Below are 23,019 nucleotides of genomic sequence, written 5' to 3' on the forward strand. Positions count from 1 at the left end.
TGTTAACTCTGCATATTAGTAACTAGGTCTTATTGCTTAAAATGGAACTTGTGCTAAAATTGTACAAGTTCGTGGTAAAATAACTCATCTTAATGGTAGCCCATGTTAATAACTGCAGGGCATTTAAACTAAGCTGCATTAACACAGCTAAAAACGGCATACTACATACACACTCAGGCATCTTGTGGTAACTGCCAAATGTGTGCGCTAATAATTTTTTGGGAGGGGGGAAGAGTGAGTATTCCTACACAAATTAGTTAGCACAGCTACAGGTTAGCACATGGATTTGCATGAACTCTCCCGCCTGCAAAATGGGTAGCAGTTAGTGTTCAAGCGTTAATTTTTTTTTTTTTTTAATTTATGCAATTTTCATTTTACAATGAGAAATCAGTAAACAGAAATTATACAATGTAGATTTCTAAGAACCATCGTGTTCTTCCAGTTTATAATAATCAAGGAAAATAAATCCCTACATTGTAGCTATTAGTCCAATCTTAGGAGCAGGAGCTAAAAGAAAGGCAGAACTATAATATAAACTGATAATAATTTTAAGGAAAAATAAAGATGGAGATTGAAGCAGGTCTGGAAAAATTCCTAGAGCAAAACTAAATCAATTCTCATAGTGTACTAGTTACCACTTGTCCTTTACCACAGTGGTCCCCAACCTTTTTGAAACCAAGGACTGCTTTTATAGAAGCAAATTTTTCCAGGGACCGGTAAGGGGGGGGATTTGGGGGGGGGCATAGGCCAGTTTTATACACAATGTACATTACATTTCTATTATTATTAAGTTATAATATCATAATAGAAATTATACAATTTACCATAATACAGAATCAGTGGGAGCCCTGAGTTTGTTTTCCTGGAACCAGACGATCCCATCTAGGGACGATGGAAGACAGTGACACGCCGGGCCACAAGAGATCCCCTTGCGCAACATCTTTCCATCCCGAAAAGCAGAACTCCACCGATCCTCCCACCACGAGGCCGACATAGCTCTGTTCCGAACAGCAGCAGCTACAGCACTGAACAGGCTGTTTTGCTGCCTTCCCTGCCGAGGCCTTCTCTCTGCCCCCACATCACTGATGACATCTTCAGACATCTTTCCATCTCTTCCTTCCATATCCCCATGCAGCAAGACCCCATCAACCTATCTCCCTGTGCAGCACCTTTCCACCTCTCCCTCCCATGCTCCATGTGCAGCAGAACCCCGATGACCCTCTGACCGCGAGGCCCCCACATACCTCCATTCTGAACATCAGCAGTGGCAGCAACACTGAACAGGCTGCTTCGCTGCCTTCCCCGCCAGGGTCTTCCCTCTGCCGCCACATCACTAATGATGTCATCAGTGATGCAACAGCAGAGGGAAGGCCCCGGGGAAGACAGCAAAGCAGCCTATTCAGTGCTACCACCACTGCTGCTTTTCAGAACAGAGGTATGTCGGCCTCACGATAAGTGGGGTTCTGCTGTGCTGGATGGGAACGAGGGATGGATAGATGTTGCAAAAGGCGATCTCTCACAGCCCAGCTGTCAGATGGCTGCGGCCTGCTAGTGGGCCATGGACCGGGGGTTGGGGACCCCTGCTTACCAGCAATAAATTAGATAACTGTTGAGGCACAAAAACACCATATCTTATCTCAGAATGAGTAACTACACATTTACAAGGATATCTCAGGTAGCATCATGGAGCAATACAAAGGCATTATAATATTCTTGTAATATACACTTACAATGTTAGAGCATTCTAATGTAATAGTACACTTTATTAAATCTAGCCCTATATATGTATTAGTGAATATCTTTCCAAAACAAAAAATGATATGTCCACTACGCATATGTTTGAATCCTGAGAAAAAGAATATATTCTATTTAATTATACTTCTCCCTCCGTGTTCGCAGTTTCAGCAATCGCGGTTTTGAATATTTATGGTTTTCAGCTTGCTGGCTCCTCCCCCCAAATTACATCAGCTTGCATAGAGAAATCGCGTGAAGAATGTCCCAGCACATTCTTCACCGTGTTTTGCCTCTCCTCTTCAGGAACAGGCCAGGTCTCCCAACATGTTATTCATGGTGTCACCATATTCACGATGGTTTTGAATAGAAAACAGCAAATAACATATGAAAAAGTTATTTGCATTTTTTCTGTATTTGCAGTTCTGTTAATCCCTTAGCACAGCGAATATGGAGGGAGAAGTGTGTTTGTCTGAAATGTATAATATTGCATTCAAGTACAAAAGCCTTACCTACTTTATGAGGAGCCGCTGAAAAGTTCACTGAAAAGTTCTCAGCCCAACCAGGAAGAAAATGATGTGGAGCAATGAAACTTACAAGTTATTCCACACTTTTTTTTTTACACTTTTTGTTTCATTTCATTGTAAAGTGTCAAGAAAAATGTGGAATAATTTGTAAGTTTCATAGCTCCACATCATTCTCTTCTTGGTTGGGCTGTGAACTTTTCAGCAGTCCTTCGTACACCACAGCCCTATGCTGTCTGCATCCTTAGCTGTATTAATTATGTCTTCCAGTTAATGCAGAGTTTTCTTTTTTATTGGTTGGTGCAGAGTATCCACTTAGACAATGCTATTAAAAAGGCCAAAGAAGATGGTGACAGTGCCACCAAAGATGCAGAGGTCAAACTAGCAGAACTAGACTCTGCCCTGCAGAAGGCCAGGCAGGAAATGGCATGCCAGATCCGGAAGCACCAGGAACTGATGGCTATCAAGCTGTCATTGGACATGGAGATTGTCACTTACAGGAAACTGCTGGAGGGTGAAGAGAGCAGGTGGGACAGAGTACTCATATCATTCATGGATGGAAATATTTAAATGTTTGTTTCTTTCTCCTGCTCCTTTGGGCTTCCAGCCTTTATTTGCAACTATTCTGGGAATCCTATGTTTGTATCTGAATATAATTAATTTATATAGATAGATAGATAGATAGATAGATCGTATATATATATATATATATTCACTACTTCAGATACAAACATAGGATTCCCAGTATAGTTGCAAAAAAGGCTTATGGTATCGGGATCACAGCTGGTATTAAGCAGTAGTGTAGTAAATGGGAAGCAGACTATACCGGATACCATCTTGGTGGGGGCACTAGCACCTCTCTGCCCCCTCCCCCATGCCATGCTCGCACCCTCCGTTCCCTGCCCCTGTACCTTTTTGAATCCACCAGCATGAGCAACTACTCTGGCATGCTGCTCACGTCAGCCTGGCTTCCTCTGAAATCACTTCCAGGTCGCGGGCCCAGGAAGTGACATCAGAGGGAAAGCCAAAGCTAGCGCGAGCAGTAGGTTGGAGAAACTGCTTGTGCTGGTAAAGATTTAAAGAGGTACGGGGGTGTGAAGAGAGGGTGCAATGTGGCATGGGGACAGAGAGGAGGGCATGTGGGCCGCATCACTATCCCGGGCACCTCCTACCCTCGCTACACCACTGAGTGATAGAAACAGGATTTAAACCTTGGCTTTCCCAGTGTTTAGTCTACTGTTCTAACCACACGACTTATGAATGTAACTCACTTTGAGATGAAATACTACTAAAAAGGTAATAAATCCAAAATTCTCCTCCATAACATAACATAAAATTTTATTTATATACTGCTAAACACTTGGTAATTTGATGTGGTTAACAGAATTATCTAAAGGGAGAATTGGAGAAGTGTACGGATACAAAGATCAATGTCCTATCAAGAACTTATTGTACCAATGGGTTTTTAGGTTACATTTGAAGTGCATGTATAAGGAGGAGGACAATATAATGGGAATCGGCTGCTGGCTTAAACGGGCTGCCTGGAAGGATAACAGTTTTGACACCTATGTTTTCTGTGATTTCCCTTGCAAGGAGGGAAAAGAAAACATGGAGTTATTGCACAAAGAGCAGGTGGGGGTAGCAAATTCAAACACCTTCATCATGTAGCACAGTAGAAGGCCTGGAGAGCCTTGTATATGAAGCTGCCAAATTTGAAGAGAGGGCGGACCTCAGTGGGGAGCCAGTGAAGTTGCTTGAGACCATTTTATATCACAAACAGCATTTAATCTCAAGCAACATTGTATGATATGAATCTGGTGGAGAAAAGCACTACAGGTACACTATTTATTCCACTGTGACTTTTAAATACTGACAAAAGTGATGTCATGCGATGGAAGCACTTTGCATGTAGATGACTATGCATGTGCATCATGTTTCCATATCTGTTTTTAATGTATGTTTTGAGCATATTATTTTTTGTTGTTTGTGCCTGTGCATCTCTGTTTTTCATGTGGGTATTATTTCTGTTTATTATATGTGTGTGTGAATCTTTGTGGGCTGGTATGACTATGTTTATTTGTATGTGCATTTCAGTACATGTATATCTGTATGCATCTGTGCATGCTTGAATATGTATACATGAATGATTGCGTGTGTTTAAGGGTGAATGAGTATGTTCGTATATATGCTTATGTCTGTGATGGTTCTCTGTGTCTCTTTGATCAGGAGAGGTCTGAGATGATAGGGGAGGACTGTTTGAAAAGTGCAATTCCATAATTAATATGCTTCTCTGAATTAGTGTTTGTATGCTACAGCTATTGGAACTGCTTTTCTATTTTGGGGTTGTCTTTGTTTTTCATCTCCCACTACCTCACTTTCCAAAGCGCAGGGCTCATTACCTCCCTTGCTGTGACCAGAGTTCAAGTTCAATTTATTTGATATACCCCCAATATAAAACTATGATTAAAATCTAAGCAGTTTACAATAAAAACAAAGGAGAAGGAGTGACAAACACAGAAAAACTATAAATTAACAGTAACATCACTAACAAGACAAACATATAGGTCAAAACGATAAGGAAAGGTTACAATGTTAAACAAAAAGGGCAGGGTAAAAACAAGGAAAATTAGGGTAAAGTAATCATTTCAAATAATCTCTATCAAGATAAACAAGAAAGAATGCTATATATTGTAAGCCTGTGAAAAATAATAAGCTTTTAATTGAGCTTTAAATGTTAAGAAAAAACTTTTAGTACATAGATATAGAGGGAGAGAATTCCAGAGAGTAGGAGCCATGACTAAGAAGAATTTCCATGCACATCCAAAAATAACTGCCTAAAGGAAGGAACAGTTATAAGAACATAAGAATTGCCGCTGCTGGATCAGACCAGTGGTCCATCAGCCCAGCAGTCCGCTCCCGCGGCGGCCCTTAGGTCAAAGACCAGTGCCCTAACTGAGTCTAGCCTTACCAGCATACGTTCTGATTCAGCAGGAACTCGTCTAACTTTGTCTTAAATCCCTGGAGGGTGTTTCCCCTATAACAGCCTCCGGAAGAGCGTTTCAGTTTTCCACCACTCTCTGGGTGAAGAAGAACTTCCTTACGTTTGTACGGAATCTATCCCCTTTTAACTTTAGAGAGTGCCCTCTTGTTCTCTCTACCTTGGAGAGGGTGAACAACCTGTCTTTATCTACTAAGTCTATTCCCTTCATTACCTTGAACGTTTCAATCATGTCCCCTCTCAGTCTCCTCTTTTCAAGAGAGAAGAGGTCCAGTTTCTCTAATCTCTCACTGTATGGCAACTCCTCCAGCTCCTTAACCATTTTAGTCGCTCTTCTCTGGACTCTTTTGAGTAGTACTGTGTCCTTCTTTAAATACGGCAAGATGAAGACCGGAGAGTTCTCTTGGGGGAATATTGTAAGTATCCAAATAGAAAAGATTGAAGGCCACTGGAAAAAATTTGCAAAGTAAGAATGTTATATTTATCAGTTCAAAGATTTTTATTGATTTAATAAAATATAAATGTAATACAAATATAAATGTTAACAAGGCAAGATACAGATAAGTTGTACAATGCAAAGAATCATAAAATATTATCTATGCAAGCTGACCCCTGCCTATCTATCTGGATCCAGCCCTCCCAAGTCATACATAAACAAGATAAGTGGAAGAATAAGTATTTGATTTACCCTAAGCTATGGGGGAGAATATGCAAGAATTAATTCCTTGAACAAGTTGGATAAGAAATATAAGAAGTTACCAATATAATATAAATTAAACAGCCGGTGAGGATACCAACACATAAAGATTCCCACATACAAAGTATTTTCTATGGGCGGAGTGGTGTTTCTGAGGCCAAATAGAAATTTTGTGTGTAAGAGAGAAAAAGTGATTGGTGAATAAATCAGCTGACAGAAACTGGACCTACATTATTATTTTTTGAGGGTGGGGGAGGGGAACTCATTTCTCTAGAACCCCCACTGTGATTTTGCTTATTTTCAAACCTAATGAGTCTTTTATTGGTATTTCCCAAATGCCAAGTTTCATCCTATACCTTTCCATTTTTGGAGAATTATTTTGCCCCCGAACACTTAGGTTCATGATGAGGTATTATGACTTGGTACCTCTATTAGCCAGTGAAGAGTATCATTAGTCAAGCATATTTTACATGTATTGCTTAAGCTAAAACCAGATATAAATTTAAATGTAAACCTCTCCTCTGCAGAGTGCAGAGGAAAATCCCTTGACTCCCTATGCAAGAAGTCACACTATCAGCAGAATAAGGTGGGAAGTTATCAATCTGGGCAACCATTAAGAGGGATTATTTTATCACTAATTTGTGCTATTTTAGAAATGGTCCCATTTAATTCAGTGACACTCAGTTACTAATAATATGAATTAATAATATAATAGCATGTCTTAATGCTAGCCCACATAGGTAGGTAACTGTCCCCTAAGAGAAGAGCATACAAATGTAGATATAGAAATGAAATGCTGACTAGTTGACCTTCCCACTTTGGGTAGGGAAGTGTATGGCAAGACAGATATTACAGATATCTAGAAAGGAAAACCTTGAAAAGAAAACAGAATCCTGGTCATGGTGCTTTTGACACCCTCCCTCTTTCCACAGGATGCAGGTTCCACTTCCCACTGCTGCAATCATCAGTGTCCAGACTGGGCCAAGTCGCTGTAAGTGTGTTCAGAAACCAAGTATTTTTTCCTTTTTCTTTAATTGATAAAGCTGCCTTCCATCATCTTAAAAAATATGTCTTTCCATTTGCAGCACTGCAGAAAGGACATGCCTCCGAGTGGGCAGGAAGACCAAATCCACAACCAGAAAGGAAAACTCGTCCTAAGAGCCTCTTAATTACAGCTGTAGAGCACCACACACAAGTGCATTCTAAGTAGTTCAAACAGTGCCCTGGTTACTAACTCTCCAACCCCTGGAGTTAGGATTATTAGGTGACTCCTGGTCATTTAGTTCTTGCATGAATGAGATGTAATTCTGATTTCCCTATGCAACGCAGGAGCTACATATTTCTACATGCAATATGGTAAAACTGGATTAGCTTGTCCTATGTGGCATGGAGTCATCTGGTAAATTAAATAGATGGCATCCTGTATGTGATATCTCAATTATCTTGTATCTTGGGATCAACATTTTTTTTTCAATGTAAATGTATCCGCTGAGAAAGACTCATTATATTTTGCCAGTATTATCCAACCCACCTCCTAGGTTATGAAGCAAAGTATAGGCCAGGTTTTCTTTCAAACTCTTTTCATTACTTTACAGAATTGTTACAATAATAATAAAGATTCCACTATGAACATAAATTAATTGACTGAAAGCTCTTGCCAAAAGATTTTAAAATTATGAACAAGCAGCGGAAACATGTGGCCACACAGGGCTAGCTGGTTTTATAACCTCCACTGATAGACTGAAGAAACTGAGAACTGCAATTTCATGCATATTCCATAACAATATTTTTATATTTATAAAAAAAAAAATGTTTAGCCTGTATTAACCATCATTCTAGACAGGTAACAATAAAACAACACAAAAACATCCCAGACTAAAACAATAAGATAATGACATTTGTTTTGAACCTATCTCCCTTCAGTTTCTCAGAATGCCCCCTTGTATTTGCTGTCCCCTTTAGTCTGAAGAATCTGTCCCTATCCACCCTCTCTATGCCCCTCATGATAGAGACCTTCAAGATCATGAGGGGCATAGAGAGGGTGGATAGGGACAGATTCTTCAGACTAAAGGGGACAGCAAATACAAGGGGGCATTCTGAGAAACTGAAGGGAGATAGGTTCAAAACAAATGCAAGGAAGTTTTTTTTCACCCAGAGGGTCGTGGACACTTGGAATGCACTACCAGAGGAAGTGATCAAGCAGAGTACGGTCCAGGGATTCAAACAGGGATTGGACGGATTCCTGACGGATAAAGGGATCGTGGGATACTGAGGGAGGAGCTGGGATGTAACACAAGTATAGAATGTTAACCAGGTAATGAGTATAAACCAACCAGGTCGTGCATGCGCAAGACTGGAGGGCTAGGACTTCGATAGGAAGGCAGGACTTAAACGAGATACCAAGGTGGCAAGGGAGCCCCTTCTAGTGATTCAGACAGGTCGTGACCTGTTTGGGCTGCCGCGGGAGCGGACTGCTGGGCAGGATGGACCTATGGTCTGACCGGCAGAGGCACTGCTTATGTTCTTATGTTCTTATGACATTATGCAATCCTTTCACAATAAAATTAATTTGGGTTTCTTTAAAATAAACATTTAAAAAATCCTAAGGCAACAAAACAGTAAAAACAATTATCAGATATACAAAGTGACCAAGCAGAAAATATTAAACAAAAGCCTTGTTAGGCTTTTGGGAATGGGGCTTTTAAATGTTTTCAGAAAAGGGCAAAGCTTATTTTACAAAGGTTGGAAATTTCAATAGAAACGGACAGCAACAGAAAACAATGGAGGCATGATATTCTTCTAATCCAGTGTTTTTCAACCTTTTTACACCTATGGACCGGCAGAAATAAAAAAATTATTTTGTGGACCGGCAGTTGAAGAACACTGGGCTAAGTCGTGGGCCAGACCCTGCCAATCTCTACCCAATATCCACCCCAGACCCCACCCCCATAATAGTATTAATTGCACCTTGCACGTCCCTAGCCTCATTTGACGTTACAACGTCAAGAGAGAAGGCTTCCGGTTCAGGCGCAGGATGCCCGTAGGAGCCACTGCCCGTGGCTTTGTGCACTGAATCAGTGAGGAAGAGGGAGCTGGCTCGAAGATAACGCCGCATCGATCGCACCGTGGACCGGCGGTTGAAGAACACTGTTTTGGGCCTGATACACGTGCGGCCCTGTGAACCGGCAGGAAATTTCTGTGGATCTGCACTGGTCCATGGACCGGTGGTTGAAGAACACTGTTCTAATCTGTTATAACGAAATGATGAGACTTCATTTGTTCTATTGTCTCTATCTTTCAAGTCTTCTTGAGTCATTTAACTATATCAGCAGGACCTTCTCTCCCTTTTCCCTTCCATGCCAGCATTCTGGAAGAGATTCTAGAATATGCAGTGAAACTATATCACTTCCCTATTCCCTGATAAAATGGGTCTCTCACTACACAGTTTAATCAATGACTGGGAATGAAAACTGAGAGGAAGATGGGAACCTGCTATGCTTGTACGAATTCACCTACTTTTACTTAGAATAGTTGTTTAAAAGTCGTTTGCACTGACATCCTCTCTCAGCGTAGGTCTGAAGGAGGGATACCTGTGTATGCAGAAAGTTCAGTTATGCACTGATCCAATAAAGCAAAGAAACTTTCCTGTAGTAGGTGTTCTCCAATGACAGCAGGCATATATTCTCATATGTGGATAACTCCATCCATGGAACCTGGTATGGATACTACCAAGTGCACTGTCATTGTAAATTTTCTGACAGTGCCCATACCGCACACATACCGCCTTGCTGACCGATGTCACCTTGCAGGACCATCAGTTCACTAACAAAACTAACAAGACAACCAGAGGAGGTGGGCAGGTTATGAGAATATATGCCTGCTATCCTTGGAGAACACCTGTTCCAAGGACAAGCAGGCAATATATTCTCACATGTGGGACTCCCAAGCTGCTAGGATCATGCCTGTCGATGAGGATAATGGATATATACTGTAAACTTGAGCCTGGCAAAAACCAAGTGGGCTGGATGAAAGGCTGACACTGAGGAAGTAAAAAAGATTCTGCAGAAGTACTTGTCCAAACCGACTGTCTCATTTGGAGTTTTGTTCCAAATAGTAGTGTGAAATAAAGGCATGAATTTAGGACAAGTGGCTGCTTTGCAAATGTCCTCAATGGATGCAGAGTGGAAATGAGCTACTGGAGCAGCCATAGCTCAGACATTGTGGGTTGTTACATGGCCTGTCTGAGTATACGCAAAGAAGATACAGTCTGCCAGCCAAGTATATATGGTTCTCTTGAAAATAGGAACTCCATTAAGACCTAAAGCAAAGATCTTAGAGGATTCTAAACTAAACTAAACCTTAAGTTTGTATACCGCATCATCTCCAAAAAGATAGAGCTCGACACAGTTTACAGGTAATTCAATAAATGAGGGAAGGACATAATATGAAATAAGAGGTTATGAAGAGGATAGCTAGTTTTACATTGTAAATAGATAGATGTTCTCTATGAGGTTTAGTGTTTTAGGTAGTATGCCAGAGCATGTTTGCAGTCCAAGATGTACTGTGTTGTCTCTATAGATGGCAAATGCGGCTTTGGAAAGAAAACAAGGAGAACTATGGATCGGTTGGGTGAAATTCTGAGATGATCTTGGGTAGGAATTTTGGATGAGTGTGAAATACTACTCTGTCGTGGTAGAATCTTGTGTAGGGAGGATCTGACACAAGAGCTTGAAGTTTACTCACAGCATGCAGATGTGGAAAGCGACTTTCCAAATGAGATGTTTGAGAGAGCAAGATGTAAGCAGCTCAAAGAGAGACCTTATAAGAGCAGATAATGCCACGTTAATATCCCATGCAATAGGTGGAGGCTTGAAAGATGGTTTCATGTGGAATAGCCCTTTTATGAAACAGGCTACCATGGGATGAACAGACAGAGGTTTCTTCAAGAGAGAGAATAAAATGCACTGATAGCACTGAGATGTACTTAAACTGACTTAGTTTTAAGACCAGAGTTGGACAAGTAGAGAATGTAGTCAAGTATGGATGGAAGAGACATGTGTCCGGTTCCAGAGAATGGAATGTACATCAGGAAGGAAATCTGGTCAATTTGAATAGCATCTGGTCAATAGATGTTTCAATGACAGCAGATACTGCAGCTGAGAAGCCAAGTTTGATGTGTTGAAGAGAATACTGAAGACACAGTTTCTCAGCTCCATGGAAAACAAAAAGCGCCAGCATCAGGCAGTGGTATGCACGCAGTATGGACACTGCCAAATTAAAGTGACAGTACACTTGGTAGTGTCCCTATCCAGTGGCATACCAAGGAGGGGGCAGGGGGGGTGAACCGCCCTGGGTGCACAACCTAGGAGGATGCACAGCCGGCCGGGTCCGTAACCTCCCGCCCTACTGTGCAATGGGACCTACACCTCAGCGTGGCTGCCGGTTCAACCACCTCCAATGTACTTGTTTTGGAGCAGAGTTGGCAGCCGCGCTGACTACATCTGCTGGCTCTGCTCTGGAAGAAGTAAGTTACATCAGAAGGGGTGGCCCGGCATACCCAGGGAGTTCCGGCAAGGTCCCACGATGACTGCGGCTGCCAGTCCACCCCCTCTGATGTCACTTACTTCTTCTGGAGCAGAGCTGGCAGATGTAGTCATTGCAGTACCTTCCTGTGCCTCAGTGCGACTGCTGACTCTGCTCCAGAACAAGTACGTTGGAAGGGGTGGGCTGGCAGCTGCATTCATCGCAGGACCTTGCTGTATGGAGGGAGAGAAAGGGAGCAGGGTGGTATGGAAGGGTGGTGGGAAGGGTGGTGCTGATGGAACTGGTGTGCAGGAAAGGGAAGAGAGACATAAGTGGGAAGGATACTGAATGGAATTGGATTGAGGGAAAGAAAGGGGGCAGATGCTGATGGAAGTGGGGGGAAGGGAGAGACAAGGGATAGATGCTGATTGAAGAGGGATGGATGGAGAGAGAAAGGATAGACATTAGATGTTAGTGGGGAGGGTTGAGGGGGAGCCTATGCTGGATGGTAGTGGGGAGGGTAGAGGGGTAGCCTATGATGGATGGAAGTGTGGATGGGAGAGATAAGGGAGCAGATGCAGGAAAGAAATGGGGAGGAGAGAATGGAAGTGGATAGAGAGAGGAGAAGGTACTGTTGGAAGAGGTAGAGAAAGAGGGCACATGATGGAAGGAGGGGATACATAAAAGGAGGGCCCATGATGGGGGAAGAGGATTGAGTTAATGAAATACTGGAGGGATAAGGGAAAGAGGTGGCAAGCTATAAGTAGACAGTGAAAAAGGAAATTGATGGCAGGGTAGTAAGAATGTAATCTAGACAGATGCAGAAAATAAAATGAAAAGGAAAATGAGGGACAAAAGGGAAAGGATTGCAGAGGAGAGGTGAGGGAGAGGGAAAAGGAAGGAGAGGAGAGAGATGTCAGACCAATGGGGGTGAAGGGAGAGATGGAAGGGGGAGGCATACAGGTTCTGAAAGGAGCATAGAAGGAGAGAAGATGCCATATAGAGGGGGCAGAGAGAGGGCAGACAGTGGATGGAAGGAAGAGAGTAACAAGAAGATGAGGTAGAAAAAATAATTCTATTTATTTATTTTTGCTTTAGGAGACATGTGTCACTATTTCTGTGGTATTGCATTGTATGCAGAGTCCAGCTTCTTGGTGGTTCAATTTAACCTTTGTCTACGTACTGTACTTCTATTTTATCCTCCCTTTTACAAAACTGTAGAGCATTTTTTAGCGCCAGCCGCGATGGTAATAGCTCTGATGCTCAGAATTCTATGAGCTGGGGTGGAACAGGGCGGAGTCATGCATTCTATTTTTTTACAGACAAAATCTGGTATCCCTAAGAATTGTTTGCAAAACACTAAAATTAACTTTGTAGCATTCTGCAGAATTTTAAAATATTTTGTGCAGCATTTTCAAATTTTTTGCACAGAATTCCAACCAGGAGTAATGTATGTTAAACAGCAGCAGTCCCATCCCAGATCCCTGAGGAACCCCACTATCTACTCTTCTCCATTAAGAATATTGACCATTTAACTCTACTCTGTTTGCCTCACTGCCTGTCTGTTGCCTGCTATTTAGATTAATTGAATATTGTGTTTCTTGTCTCTCCCTAGGTTTTGCCACCAGATTACATTGTATCTTGTCTACTCTTGTCAACCTGATTTTTCACTGACATAAGCATCACCCAGAAGTTCCCCCCTATTTAAAATTCACTTTGGCGACGTTCTGTGCCATAGGAGCTTGTCCAAGGAGCATGTCATGCTCCTTGGGGCAAATCTGTTTCCTACTTTATTGTTCTATAAGTACTTTACTTTTCTAATTTCTGTTTTCACTCTTAATTCTTCATTCATGTCATCTGTACTCTTAACATTGATTCAATGAGTCACACTTCCCAGCCCTCCCAACCCATACCGGTATACTGGGGGTGGTGCCTTCATCATTGTCCTCCAGCCCCCATGCTCTAACAGCTGTCTCTTGGATTGTAGCTTGTTAAATATGCTGTTGAGAAATAACCATGTTTCCTTTAATATGGAACTCTTAAACTGTTGCTCTCTTCATACTAAATCAGCACTCTTGCAAACTTTACTGTTCCTTTCCTCCATAGACCTTCTTTGTCTAACTAAGACATGGCTCCATCCTGGAGAGGAATCCTATCTGCACCATGCCTGCTGCCAAACTACCACTGTTTTTACTCCCCTTGGTGGTAAAGGAGACAAACTCATGATCAAAGAGATCCTTTGTTCTACATTGAGCTACCCCAAACTACTTGCTATACATATTTCCTCCCCAATCAAACTTCACATTCTGTTAGTTTACTGCCCCCTTCAGCCAATATGCAGTTATGGAATTCCCTCAATCAAACTCTAACTGATGCTGTTTCTCGTTACTCTAACTTTGTAATCCTGGGAGATTTTAATATTCAAGCTGAAAATCCATCTAATCCAAAATCGGCTTCTCTTCTTTCACCAATGAATGCCTTTGACTTCCATCAAGTAGTTAAATTTCCAACTCATATTGCTGGTCACACTCATGACCTTATTTTTGCAAGATCCACTGCTATACTTACATTTAGCTCCATTTCTGTTTATCTCCTCTCTTGGTATGATCACTTGGAAGTCTTATTTACAGCTACAGTTCAGTCCTATAAATCTTTCATATACCCACCCATTTCTGATAATGCAAGCCAAATAGTTGCTAGACATTTTTCCATTCAAAGCCCAGCTTCTTTGCCAGCAATTGCTAATTTTTTTTAGCTTTGACTTCCAGACTCTCACTTTTGAGGATAAGGTCCATCATTGTGTAGAATTCATCCAGAAAGGATTAGATGCCATCGCACCGGTCAGTCGTAGCTGGGGAGGTTGACGCCTGGGGTTGTGATGACTGGCATCGCCATGTAGTTTGCCCCCTGCTCTTCCCCACCACAACATGTGCCCCTGCCCCTCAATGCTTGTGTGCCTCCTCCGGCCCCGTGTAACTCTTGAAATATTTGCTGGAACGAGCAGCATCTTCCACCTGCTGTTTGCTTGGCCTTGGCTCCCTTCTGACATCATGTCCTGGTTCCATGACCAGGAAGTGATGTCTGAAGGGAGTCAAGACCAACGCTAGCAGCAGGTGGAAGATGTTGCTCACACTGGTAAACATTTCAAGGTGCGCGGGAGAGGGCAGAGAGGAGGAGAGCCAGTGCCCGCACGAAGACAGCTCCCAGGGAGGTCTACCCCCTGACCCCCCCTTACTATGCCACTGGCCCCCATGTTCCCAGTTTACAAAAAAATCTAGTTTTAGGTCTCCATGATAGAACAAACCAAAATGCTCCTGTTCTCAAGTCTAGTTCCCAACTATTTTAGTTGACTTTCTTCCTTGCCTCCTCAGATATTCCCCCACATTATAACCAAAAGGACCTCAAGAGGACTTATTCCTCCCCCACCAACATTATCTTTCATAATGGAATCAAATGACCCGAGATTCCCTTTTGTCTTAAATATAAGAGGCAAATAGCTTCAGATCAACTGGCAACAATTTGAAAGATGGTGCCAACAGGACAGTAGCAGGTGGGGGTACCCCCTGCCCCTTCAAAGACTTTTTGGCTATCTGGTAAGGTAAAAGCCATTCAAGGAAGCTATAGGGAAGTGAAAATCTGATAGCAAGAAATGGGACTTAATGGCTGGGGCAGGGCTTCCAAACAGACATTATTGTGAAACTTATATACCACTAGTGTTTAAGCCCGTTACATTAACGGGTGCTAGAGTAGATTTCTGTCTGTCTGGGTTTTTTTTCCTTTGCCTCTCTCTCCTTGGACGCTGTCTGTCTGTCTGTCATTATTTCTGGCTGTGTCTCTCCCTGGCCCCCTGTCTGTCTTTCTTTCTGTCTCTGTCTCCCTGCCTGCCTGTATTTCTCTGTTGCGCAATGCCTGCCAGTGCCCCCAGTGCCTCCTTCCCATGTCCTTAGTGCCCCCAGTGCCTCCTTCCTATATTCCTCTCACTGCCTTCCAGACTTTGACCCCCCCAGAGGCCAGCCTGCTTGCCTGACTCCCTCCCATCCCCCTGTGCAGTAGAACCACTGAGCAGCATCTTTTAGGCCCTGTTATCCCCACTCTGTCTCTGAAAACGGCCCAAAGCTGGGAGTGGGAACAACGGGACAGATCCTCCTCCCACAGCCCCAGAGCTTTTCCCTTCCACTAGGTGATATAGGCCTGATGAAGACCCACATTAGGGGTGATTTGAAAGGCCTGACCAAATGCTTTAGTAAGCTCATCCTCTGCAATAAGCCCAGCCCAGGAGACAGCCAACTGCCCAAAAGAGGGTAATGATTATTCAGTGTCTGTCTCCCTCTCTCTACCTCTTCCATCTACTGTTCACCCTCTGTCTTGCCCCTTCCATTCACTGCCCTCTCTTCTCTTTCCATCCAGTGTATGCCCTCTCTCTGTTCCATATGGCATCTCCTCCTTCCTTTCCCCCTTCCTTTTCCCTTGGTCTGGCATACCTTCCCCCTTCCCTCCATGCCCTGCCATCTCTTCTTCCCTCCAAGCCATTCTCTCCCCGTCTGCTCCCTTTCCCCCTTGAACTTCATCGGGCAGCAGCAGCATTTACAATTCATTGCTGTTGCCAGCTTCAGGTCTTCCTCTCTGGCAGGTCCTGTCTTCATGAAAACAGGAAGTAGGCAGGACCCGCCAGAGAGGAAGGCCTGAAGTCGGCAACAGCAGCGAATTGTAAATGCTGCTGCTGCCTGAAGAAGCCAGGCCTTGAAGCACCCGAGGCAGACCGCTTCGTTCCCCTCCCAGCCCAACCCCCGCTGACTCTCCTATCTCTCCCTCCCATGCGACCCTCCAAGCAAGTGACCTTAACAACAAACCTCCCTCTAGCGTTGGCAGCCACAGCACACTAAACAGGCTGCTTCATGGCTTTCTCCCGCCGATGAGTCCCTCTGCTGCATCACTGATGACATCATCAGTGAGGCGGCAGAGGGACTCACCGACAGAAGAAAGCCGCGAAGCAGCCTGTTTAGCATGCTGCGGCTGCCAACGCTGGAGGGAGGTTTGTTGTTAAGGTCACTCGATGGGAGGGTCGCATGGGAGGGAGAGATAGGAGAGTCAGCGGGTCCCGGAGCGAGGATGCTGCCGCTTAGTGAGTGAGGGGAGAGTCAAAGCGCGCATGCGCACTCTTGCCGGCCACAGACCGACGGAACACGACAGTAAGAGTGTGCATGCACACTTAGGGTTTTATTATAAGAGATAACAGGATGGGTGAAAGTTGGAGAAGTCAGGGTTCATGAACCACCAAGAACATTTCTCTATAAGGGGGCTAGGATGGCTTTTCAATTATTAGAAAGGCTGAGAACGTGAATTCAATCTAGGATAAATTACCATAGGCCTGCAGCTTAGTGAATACCACAATTTTTTAACAACCATGTGAATTTGTATGTTTGCATGTGTTTAAGATTCTGTGCTTTGTGTATGTTAGTGCCATCTGATTATTCATAGTGCTGTAATATGAACCAAGGTCATATATTTTTGGGGGGGTGTAGGGGAAGGAAGAAAGTAATAAGGCACAACCAGGACAACTGTCCTAGACTCCACGCCACAAAGGATCTTGTTATCTCAGAAAGCATGCTGCCTCAGTTCTACAACTGAAGAAAACAAGGTACTAACTAAAGCAGTGCTTACCAATCTTCCTATGGCTGTGACTGCAAATCATATGAACCCTGGGCAGTGCAGTACAGTGATGTTCTATGAAGCACCAACCCAGGTCACGACCACAAATGTAGTCTTGTGATTCCACTTGGGGTCTCAACCCACAATTGAGAAGCTCTGCCCTATGAGTACAATGTATGTCTTCAGATGGCTTCCAGGAACAGAATTAACATGGATTCTTTGTATCTGGAAACCTGTGCAAAGAAAAAGCAGAGTCACTGCAAGGCCAGTGAATGAACACCTGCTTAGAAGTCACACACTGATTCTTGCCTTTGGCACTACCTTTCACCATCTGAAGACATGTACCGGGACTGGGGTGAATGGTGAGGACAGTGAGATCAGGTAGGAGTAGGAGAGAGAATTGTGATACAGGTTGGAAGTTTATTACTCTTAAACATAGAAACATAACAGCAGAAAAAGGTCAAATAGCCCATCTAGTCTGTCCATCCGCAGTAACCATTATCTCCTTCTCTCTCTCCCACTTGCCTATCCCAGGCCTTCTTGAATTCAGACACAGTCTCTGTTTCCACCACTTCTTTTGGGAGACTGTTCCATGAATCTACCACCCTTTCTGTAAAAAAGTATTTCCTCAGATTACTCTGGAGCCTATCACCTCTTAACTTCATCCTATGCCCTCTCATTGCAGAGTTTCCTTTCAAATGAGAGACTGTCTTATGCACATTTATATTACTTAGGTATTTAAACGTCTCTATCATATCTCCCCTCTCCCACCTTTCCTCCAAAGTATACAGATTGAGATCTTTAAGCCTGTCCCCATATGCCTTATCACAAAGGCCACACACTATTTTAGTAGCCTTCCTCTGGACTGACTCCATCCTTTTTATATCTTTTTGAAGGTGCGGCCTCCAGAATTGTACACAGTATTCTAAATAAGGTCTCGCCAGAGTCTTATTCAGATGCATCAATACCTCCTTTTTCCTACTGGCCATACTCCCTATGCAACCGAGCATCCTTCTAGCTCCTTGGTACCTTACATATCACAGAGAACTGAAGCAGAAATGTCGAATACTGGAACGCAAATGGAAAAAAATCTAAATCCCCCACAGACAGTCAGTCCTGGATGGTTAATATTAAGTCCTACAATATTGAACTAAAAAAAAGCAAGGAAGAACTACTACAGTAACAAAATCTCCAGATCGAACAACCAAAGTAATACATTGTTTAACATCTGGCGCTCCATATCCTCTAAACATGATGCCACCACACTCCCCTCCTCTCCATCTGCAGACGATCTAGCAAAATTCTTCAATGAGAAAGTCACTACCTTACGATGCTCATTCCCACCAGCACCCTCTTACAACTCTCTGGTGTCCACCGACTCCAACCCTACTCTAACCGTCGCCAACCATATTCCAGTCGACAGATCCTCGACCGCCTTCGAGCTCGTATCTGATTCCCAGGTCTCTAAACACTGCCTCAAGTTGAAATCCTGCAACTGTACCTTGGACCCTTTCCCCTCTTACCTATACGAGAAAATTCCCACACAAGCCATCTCATCTCTCACCAAACTTATAAATTCTGCCTTACTTTCAGGCCTATTTTCTGCAGAAATGGGATACATTGCCTTATCCCCACTATTGAAAAAACCTGATCTAGACCCCTCCACACCATCCAGCTATCGCCCAATAGCAAATATTCCTCTCCTGACCAAGTTGCTGGAGTCCATCATATCTACCCAACTTTCATCCTATCTTGAGAGATTCTCCATTCTCCTATCCTACCAACATGGCTTCAGACCCAACTTCAGCACCGAATCCCTATTGGCCTCATTAATCTCAAAGGTCCAACAACTTCACTCTTGCAACAAGTTCGCTGTTCTTCTTCAATTCGACCTTTCTGCAGCTTTCGACATTGTCCATCATGATATACTAATTCTCCAACTTTCTGAAATTGGCATAAACTCAACAGTCTTAGATTGGTTCTCAAAATTCTTACATTCCCACTCCTACTTCGTTAACATGAACGGCTCCTCATCCCTCCCGTGGAAACCGATTTGTGGAGTTCCTCAGGGTTCACCTCTATCCCCAATTCTTTTTAATGTTTATATGTCCTCCCTGAAACTCCTCCGACTGTCTCCCTTGGAAACACTTTACACTTACGCCGATGACATCCTTGTCCTCCTCGAGACCGATTCTAACCTCACCGATCTCTCTGAGAACATCTCTTCATGTATATCGAACCTCCAATCCTGGGCCCTCACCGTACAAATGAAACTAAACGAGACCAAAATAAAACTACTTTGGCTCGGCCCAAAATTAGATCAGCTACCCACCCTCATCCCACTATCCTCTGGCACCACATTGCAGCTTGAGCACTCAAGCAAAGTTCTGGGCATCATCATTGATTCTACACTGTCCTTTAACAACCACCTTAATTCCTTAGTAAAAAAATGCTTTTTCAATCTTCACATGTTAAGGAAAGTGAGATCCTGCTTCCATCATCAACACTTTGCTGTCCTCGTACAATCCATCATTCTTTCCAGACTGGATTACTGTAACTCCATCTACTTAAGCCTAACTAAGAAAAGCCTTCACAGACTCCAGCGGATTCAGAACACTGCGGCTAAACTAATCTTCGCAAAAAGCAAATTTGACCACGTCTTCCCACTTCTGTCTAAGCTTCACTGGCTCCCAGTAATCCTTAGGGTTCACTACAAATACGCCTGCCTAACCTTCAAATCTCTACACGGCATCCTGCCTCCCCTTTTTCCACTATCTTGGAACTCCTCTAATCCCAACACCACCAGATCATTCCCCTCTTTAAAAGGCATATCTCATACAGGAAAATTAGGGACTTCCCTCTTCTTCAGGATCACCGAACTCTGGAACAGCTTTACTGCCCCGCTTCGGAGCCTGACAACCCTCCAACTCTTCCGAAAACATTTGAAAACTTGGCTTTTCTCTAAAATGTAATGACCCCTTCCTCTTCGTTATACTAAGTCCATCTAAACTTCTCTTTACTAAGTCCTTCTACTTTTCATTGTAGTTCCTTTCTATATCAATTCTTGTAAACCGTGCCGAGCTCTACTTCTATGGAGATGATGCGGTATACAAACTTAAGGTTTAGTTTAGTTTAGGAAGAAACCATGATGAGAAGACGTGAGATTAAATTTTGAGAGACTTGAGATTAGAGGGGGCCCTCTCCCTGGTCCCCAGAATGTCTAATATCAGCCCTGTGAGATAAATCATATAGAAATGAGGAACTACATATGTGTTGTATGTGTGAGAGAGGAACTGGGTGTGTTCTGTGAATGTGTGACCTTGGAGTGTTTACCTCTCTGGCTCAGTGTCAGCAATGACTCACTGATTAATTTTGTAAGTGCATCCTTGAATTCACAGCAGCTTTCATGATAAACTCATTTCCTTGCACTGTCTTGTTCATTGGATTTTGGATTGTTTTTCAAACAAGAGAAAGGTTGCTTTGGTTACCTTGGCTTGCTGAATTCTATGGCTTAGAAAGACAGACAGAGGCTTTGAAAGTGCTGAACTCTTATCCTGCATGCATTCATTCTGAGAGAGTAATAAGAACTAGTGATCTTTAGCAGATAGTCTTGTACTGCCTCAAGTGGAAGAGATAAGCATTAAGTATCTGAGAGTGGCGAGGGTTTAGAGCACAGGTGTCAAACTGAAGGACCACGAGCCAAATCTGGCCCGCCTGGTCATTTTATGCAGCCCGCAGTCCAATGCCCCCAGTTTTACCTTGTGGCCAGCTCCCTCCTCCTCACAGCCGTAATGAGCATGGAACCGCATGCAGTGGCTCCTCGCGCGTCCCACACCTCCCTCATCTAGAAGCATTCCCTCTGACGTTGCGACATCAGAGAGAAGGCTTCCGGTTCAGGAGCAGGACGCACATGGAGCCGCTGCACGCGGATCCATGCATACTATAGCTATGAGGAGGAGGGAGCCGGCCACAAGATGACACCGGGGGCATCAGACTGCAGGTCGCATAAAAAGGCCAGGTTGGAGCATGCCAGAAGGTTAGACACCCGCTAGAGGAAGGCATAGCATGGAGGGAGGGAGACAACAAAGGTAGGGGGAATGGTTTTATTTTCAAGTTTGAATTGTGTCAGTTTTGAACATTTTAATCTGCTGTCTATCTTTTGCACTGCTCAGGAAGAAATACATTTGTTTCTTTTTCTCCGGGGGTTGTACTGCATGCAGAATCTTAGGTTGGTTTTTAAAAATACATTAGTACTTTTAGATTTTGGTCTGTATTTGCATTGGGTTATCTGTGTTCTGGTAGGAATGAATGTTGAGAAGCGTACAGTGTGTTTTGTGTAGTTTAATTTTGTGGTTAACCATTACCATTATGTGTTAATAAGATTATATTGTGTGTGTATATATGCAAAATGAATAGAAAAAATGGTGTTATAATTAGTATTATTATGGGGCGGGGTCTGGGGCAGAGATTGGGCGGGGTCTGGCCCGCGACTTAGCCTGTGTTTTGGATTTCGGCCCCCTAATGTGATTGAGTTTGACACCCCTGGTTTAGGGGAAAGGGACTGAGATTTGTATACTGCATTTTTGTAGTTACACAACCACATTCAAAGCGGTTTACGTACGGGTACTTCAAGCATTTTCCCTATCTGTCTCAGTAGAATCACAGCCCAGAGGCTCTTACAGGTCTCCATACCCTGAGAATTGTAACATGATTTTTGTTCCTTGGCAATTAGGGACTAATAATTTTGCAAACGGGCATCATGACTGTAGGTGGCGGTAGGCATCCTAACGCAGTCTGGCAGCCAATCGGGACACACGTTTTCAAAAAAACAAAACCTCAGAGGCAGGACACCTACACTATAGGCATTTGTCGCTGGTCTAGGGAGTCACTTAGGGACACTTAAGCTTGCCCAAAGATGGCTGTGGTTTCACCCAGAAGTAGGCAAGTTTAAGCTCCCTAGAGCCACAACAGACACCTGAAATGTAGGCCTACAAAATGCTGGTCTACATTTCATCCTAAAAGCAGATGCTACTGCTGGCTCAGCTGATCGCGGCAAGGGAATCAGCTGAGCTGGCAGGACTGCCTAAAGCCAGCCACTTCGATCCTCAAATAATCCTCCCCCCCATCTTGATTGGCATGGATGCCCACTCCTTCCTGCCACAGGCCCCTCTGAACCCCCCTCCCCCAACTGCCAACACTTCCCTAAACCCCTAACACTTGACACCCCACTCCAGAACTCCTAAGCCCCCCTGACTCCCCCCCTACCTTTCAGAAATAAGACTGGCCAGAGGGATGCCTACTCCCTCCAACCAGCAGGCCTACCTCTTCAAAATGGTGGGCCTTTCCCTTCCGAGTGCATCCTGGGATGCACTGGGCATGGCATAAGACTCCAATTGGGGTGTCGGGAAGGGCCAGTGGCAGGAGGAAGTAGGAATCCCTCCTGCCAATCCACGAAGGGAGGGGGTGTTGGAGGATCAAAGGGGTTGGCAGAAGGATTCTGTATGTTCTGGTGTCCTCCGCCTTGAATAAATGTGGAATATAAATAATAAACTATAATGCAGTGGCAAATTAGTAGCCAATACACTTCTCTAAGTGGGGTGGAAGGATTTCAAATGGTCAAATTTCTATGAGTTTATAAAATTGTGTAAGACCATTATAGAGCACATTACAGTAGTCCAGTGGTTCTCAGGATAACCCTAATGAATATGCATGAGAAAGATTTGCATATAATGGAAGTGACAGGCATGCAAATCTGCCCCATGCATATTTATTAAGGCTATCCTGAAAATCTGAATGACTGGTGGTCCTCCAGGACAGGGTTGAGAACCACTGTACTACTGTAATGTGGTCTATAATGGTCTTACACAATTTTTTCTCCACCATCTTCAGTAGTCCAA

General features: G+C 43.6%; 1 protein-coding gene and 1 long non-coding RNA gene across 3 annotated transcripts in view; one reads left to right on the top strand and one right to left on the bottom strand.

The window, feature by feature from the left end:
* Window positions 1–7,880, top strand: part of LOC117357371 (keratin, type II cytoskeletal 80-like) — a 56,401-nt gene extending 48,521 nt beyond the window's left edge. The window contains exons 7-9 of one of the 2 annotated variants that reach the window (XM_033937839.1): window positions 2,562–2,782; window positions 6,883–6,941; window positions 7,036–7,880. In XM_033937839.1, coding sequence (XP_033793730.1) covers window positions 2,562–2,782; window positions 6,883–6,941; window positions 7,036–7,160 — 405 coding nt within the window. In that variant the 3' untranslated portion in view covers window positions 7,161–7,880. The remainder of the gene's footprint in view (window positions 1–2,561; window positions 2,783–6,882; window positions 6,942–7,035) is intronic. The other variant, XM_033937840.1, reaches the window with a different exon arrangement.
* Window positions 1–23,019, bottom strand: part of LOC117357372 — a 41,624-nt gene that overhangs the window by 7,483 nt on the left and 11,122 nt on the right. The window contains exon 2 of the long non-coding RNA XR_004538791.1: window positions 5,468–5,701. This is a non-coding gene — a long non-coding RNA (uncharacterized LOC117357372). The remainder of the gene's footprint in view (window positions 1–5,467; window positions 5,702–23,019) is intronic.

Source organism: Geotrypetes seraphini, chromosome 3 (genome assembly GCF_902459505.1).
Source record: "Geotrypetes seraphini chromosome 3, aGeoSer1.1, whole genome shotgun sequence".
In the NCBI taxonomy this organism is placed as follows: Eukaryota; Metazoa; Chordata; class Amphibia; order Gymnophiona; family Dermophiidae; genus Geotrypetes; species Geotrypetes seraphini.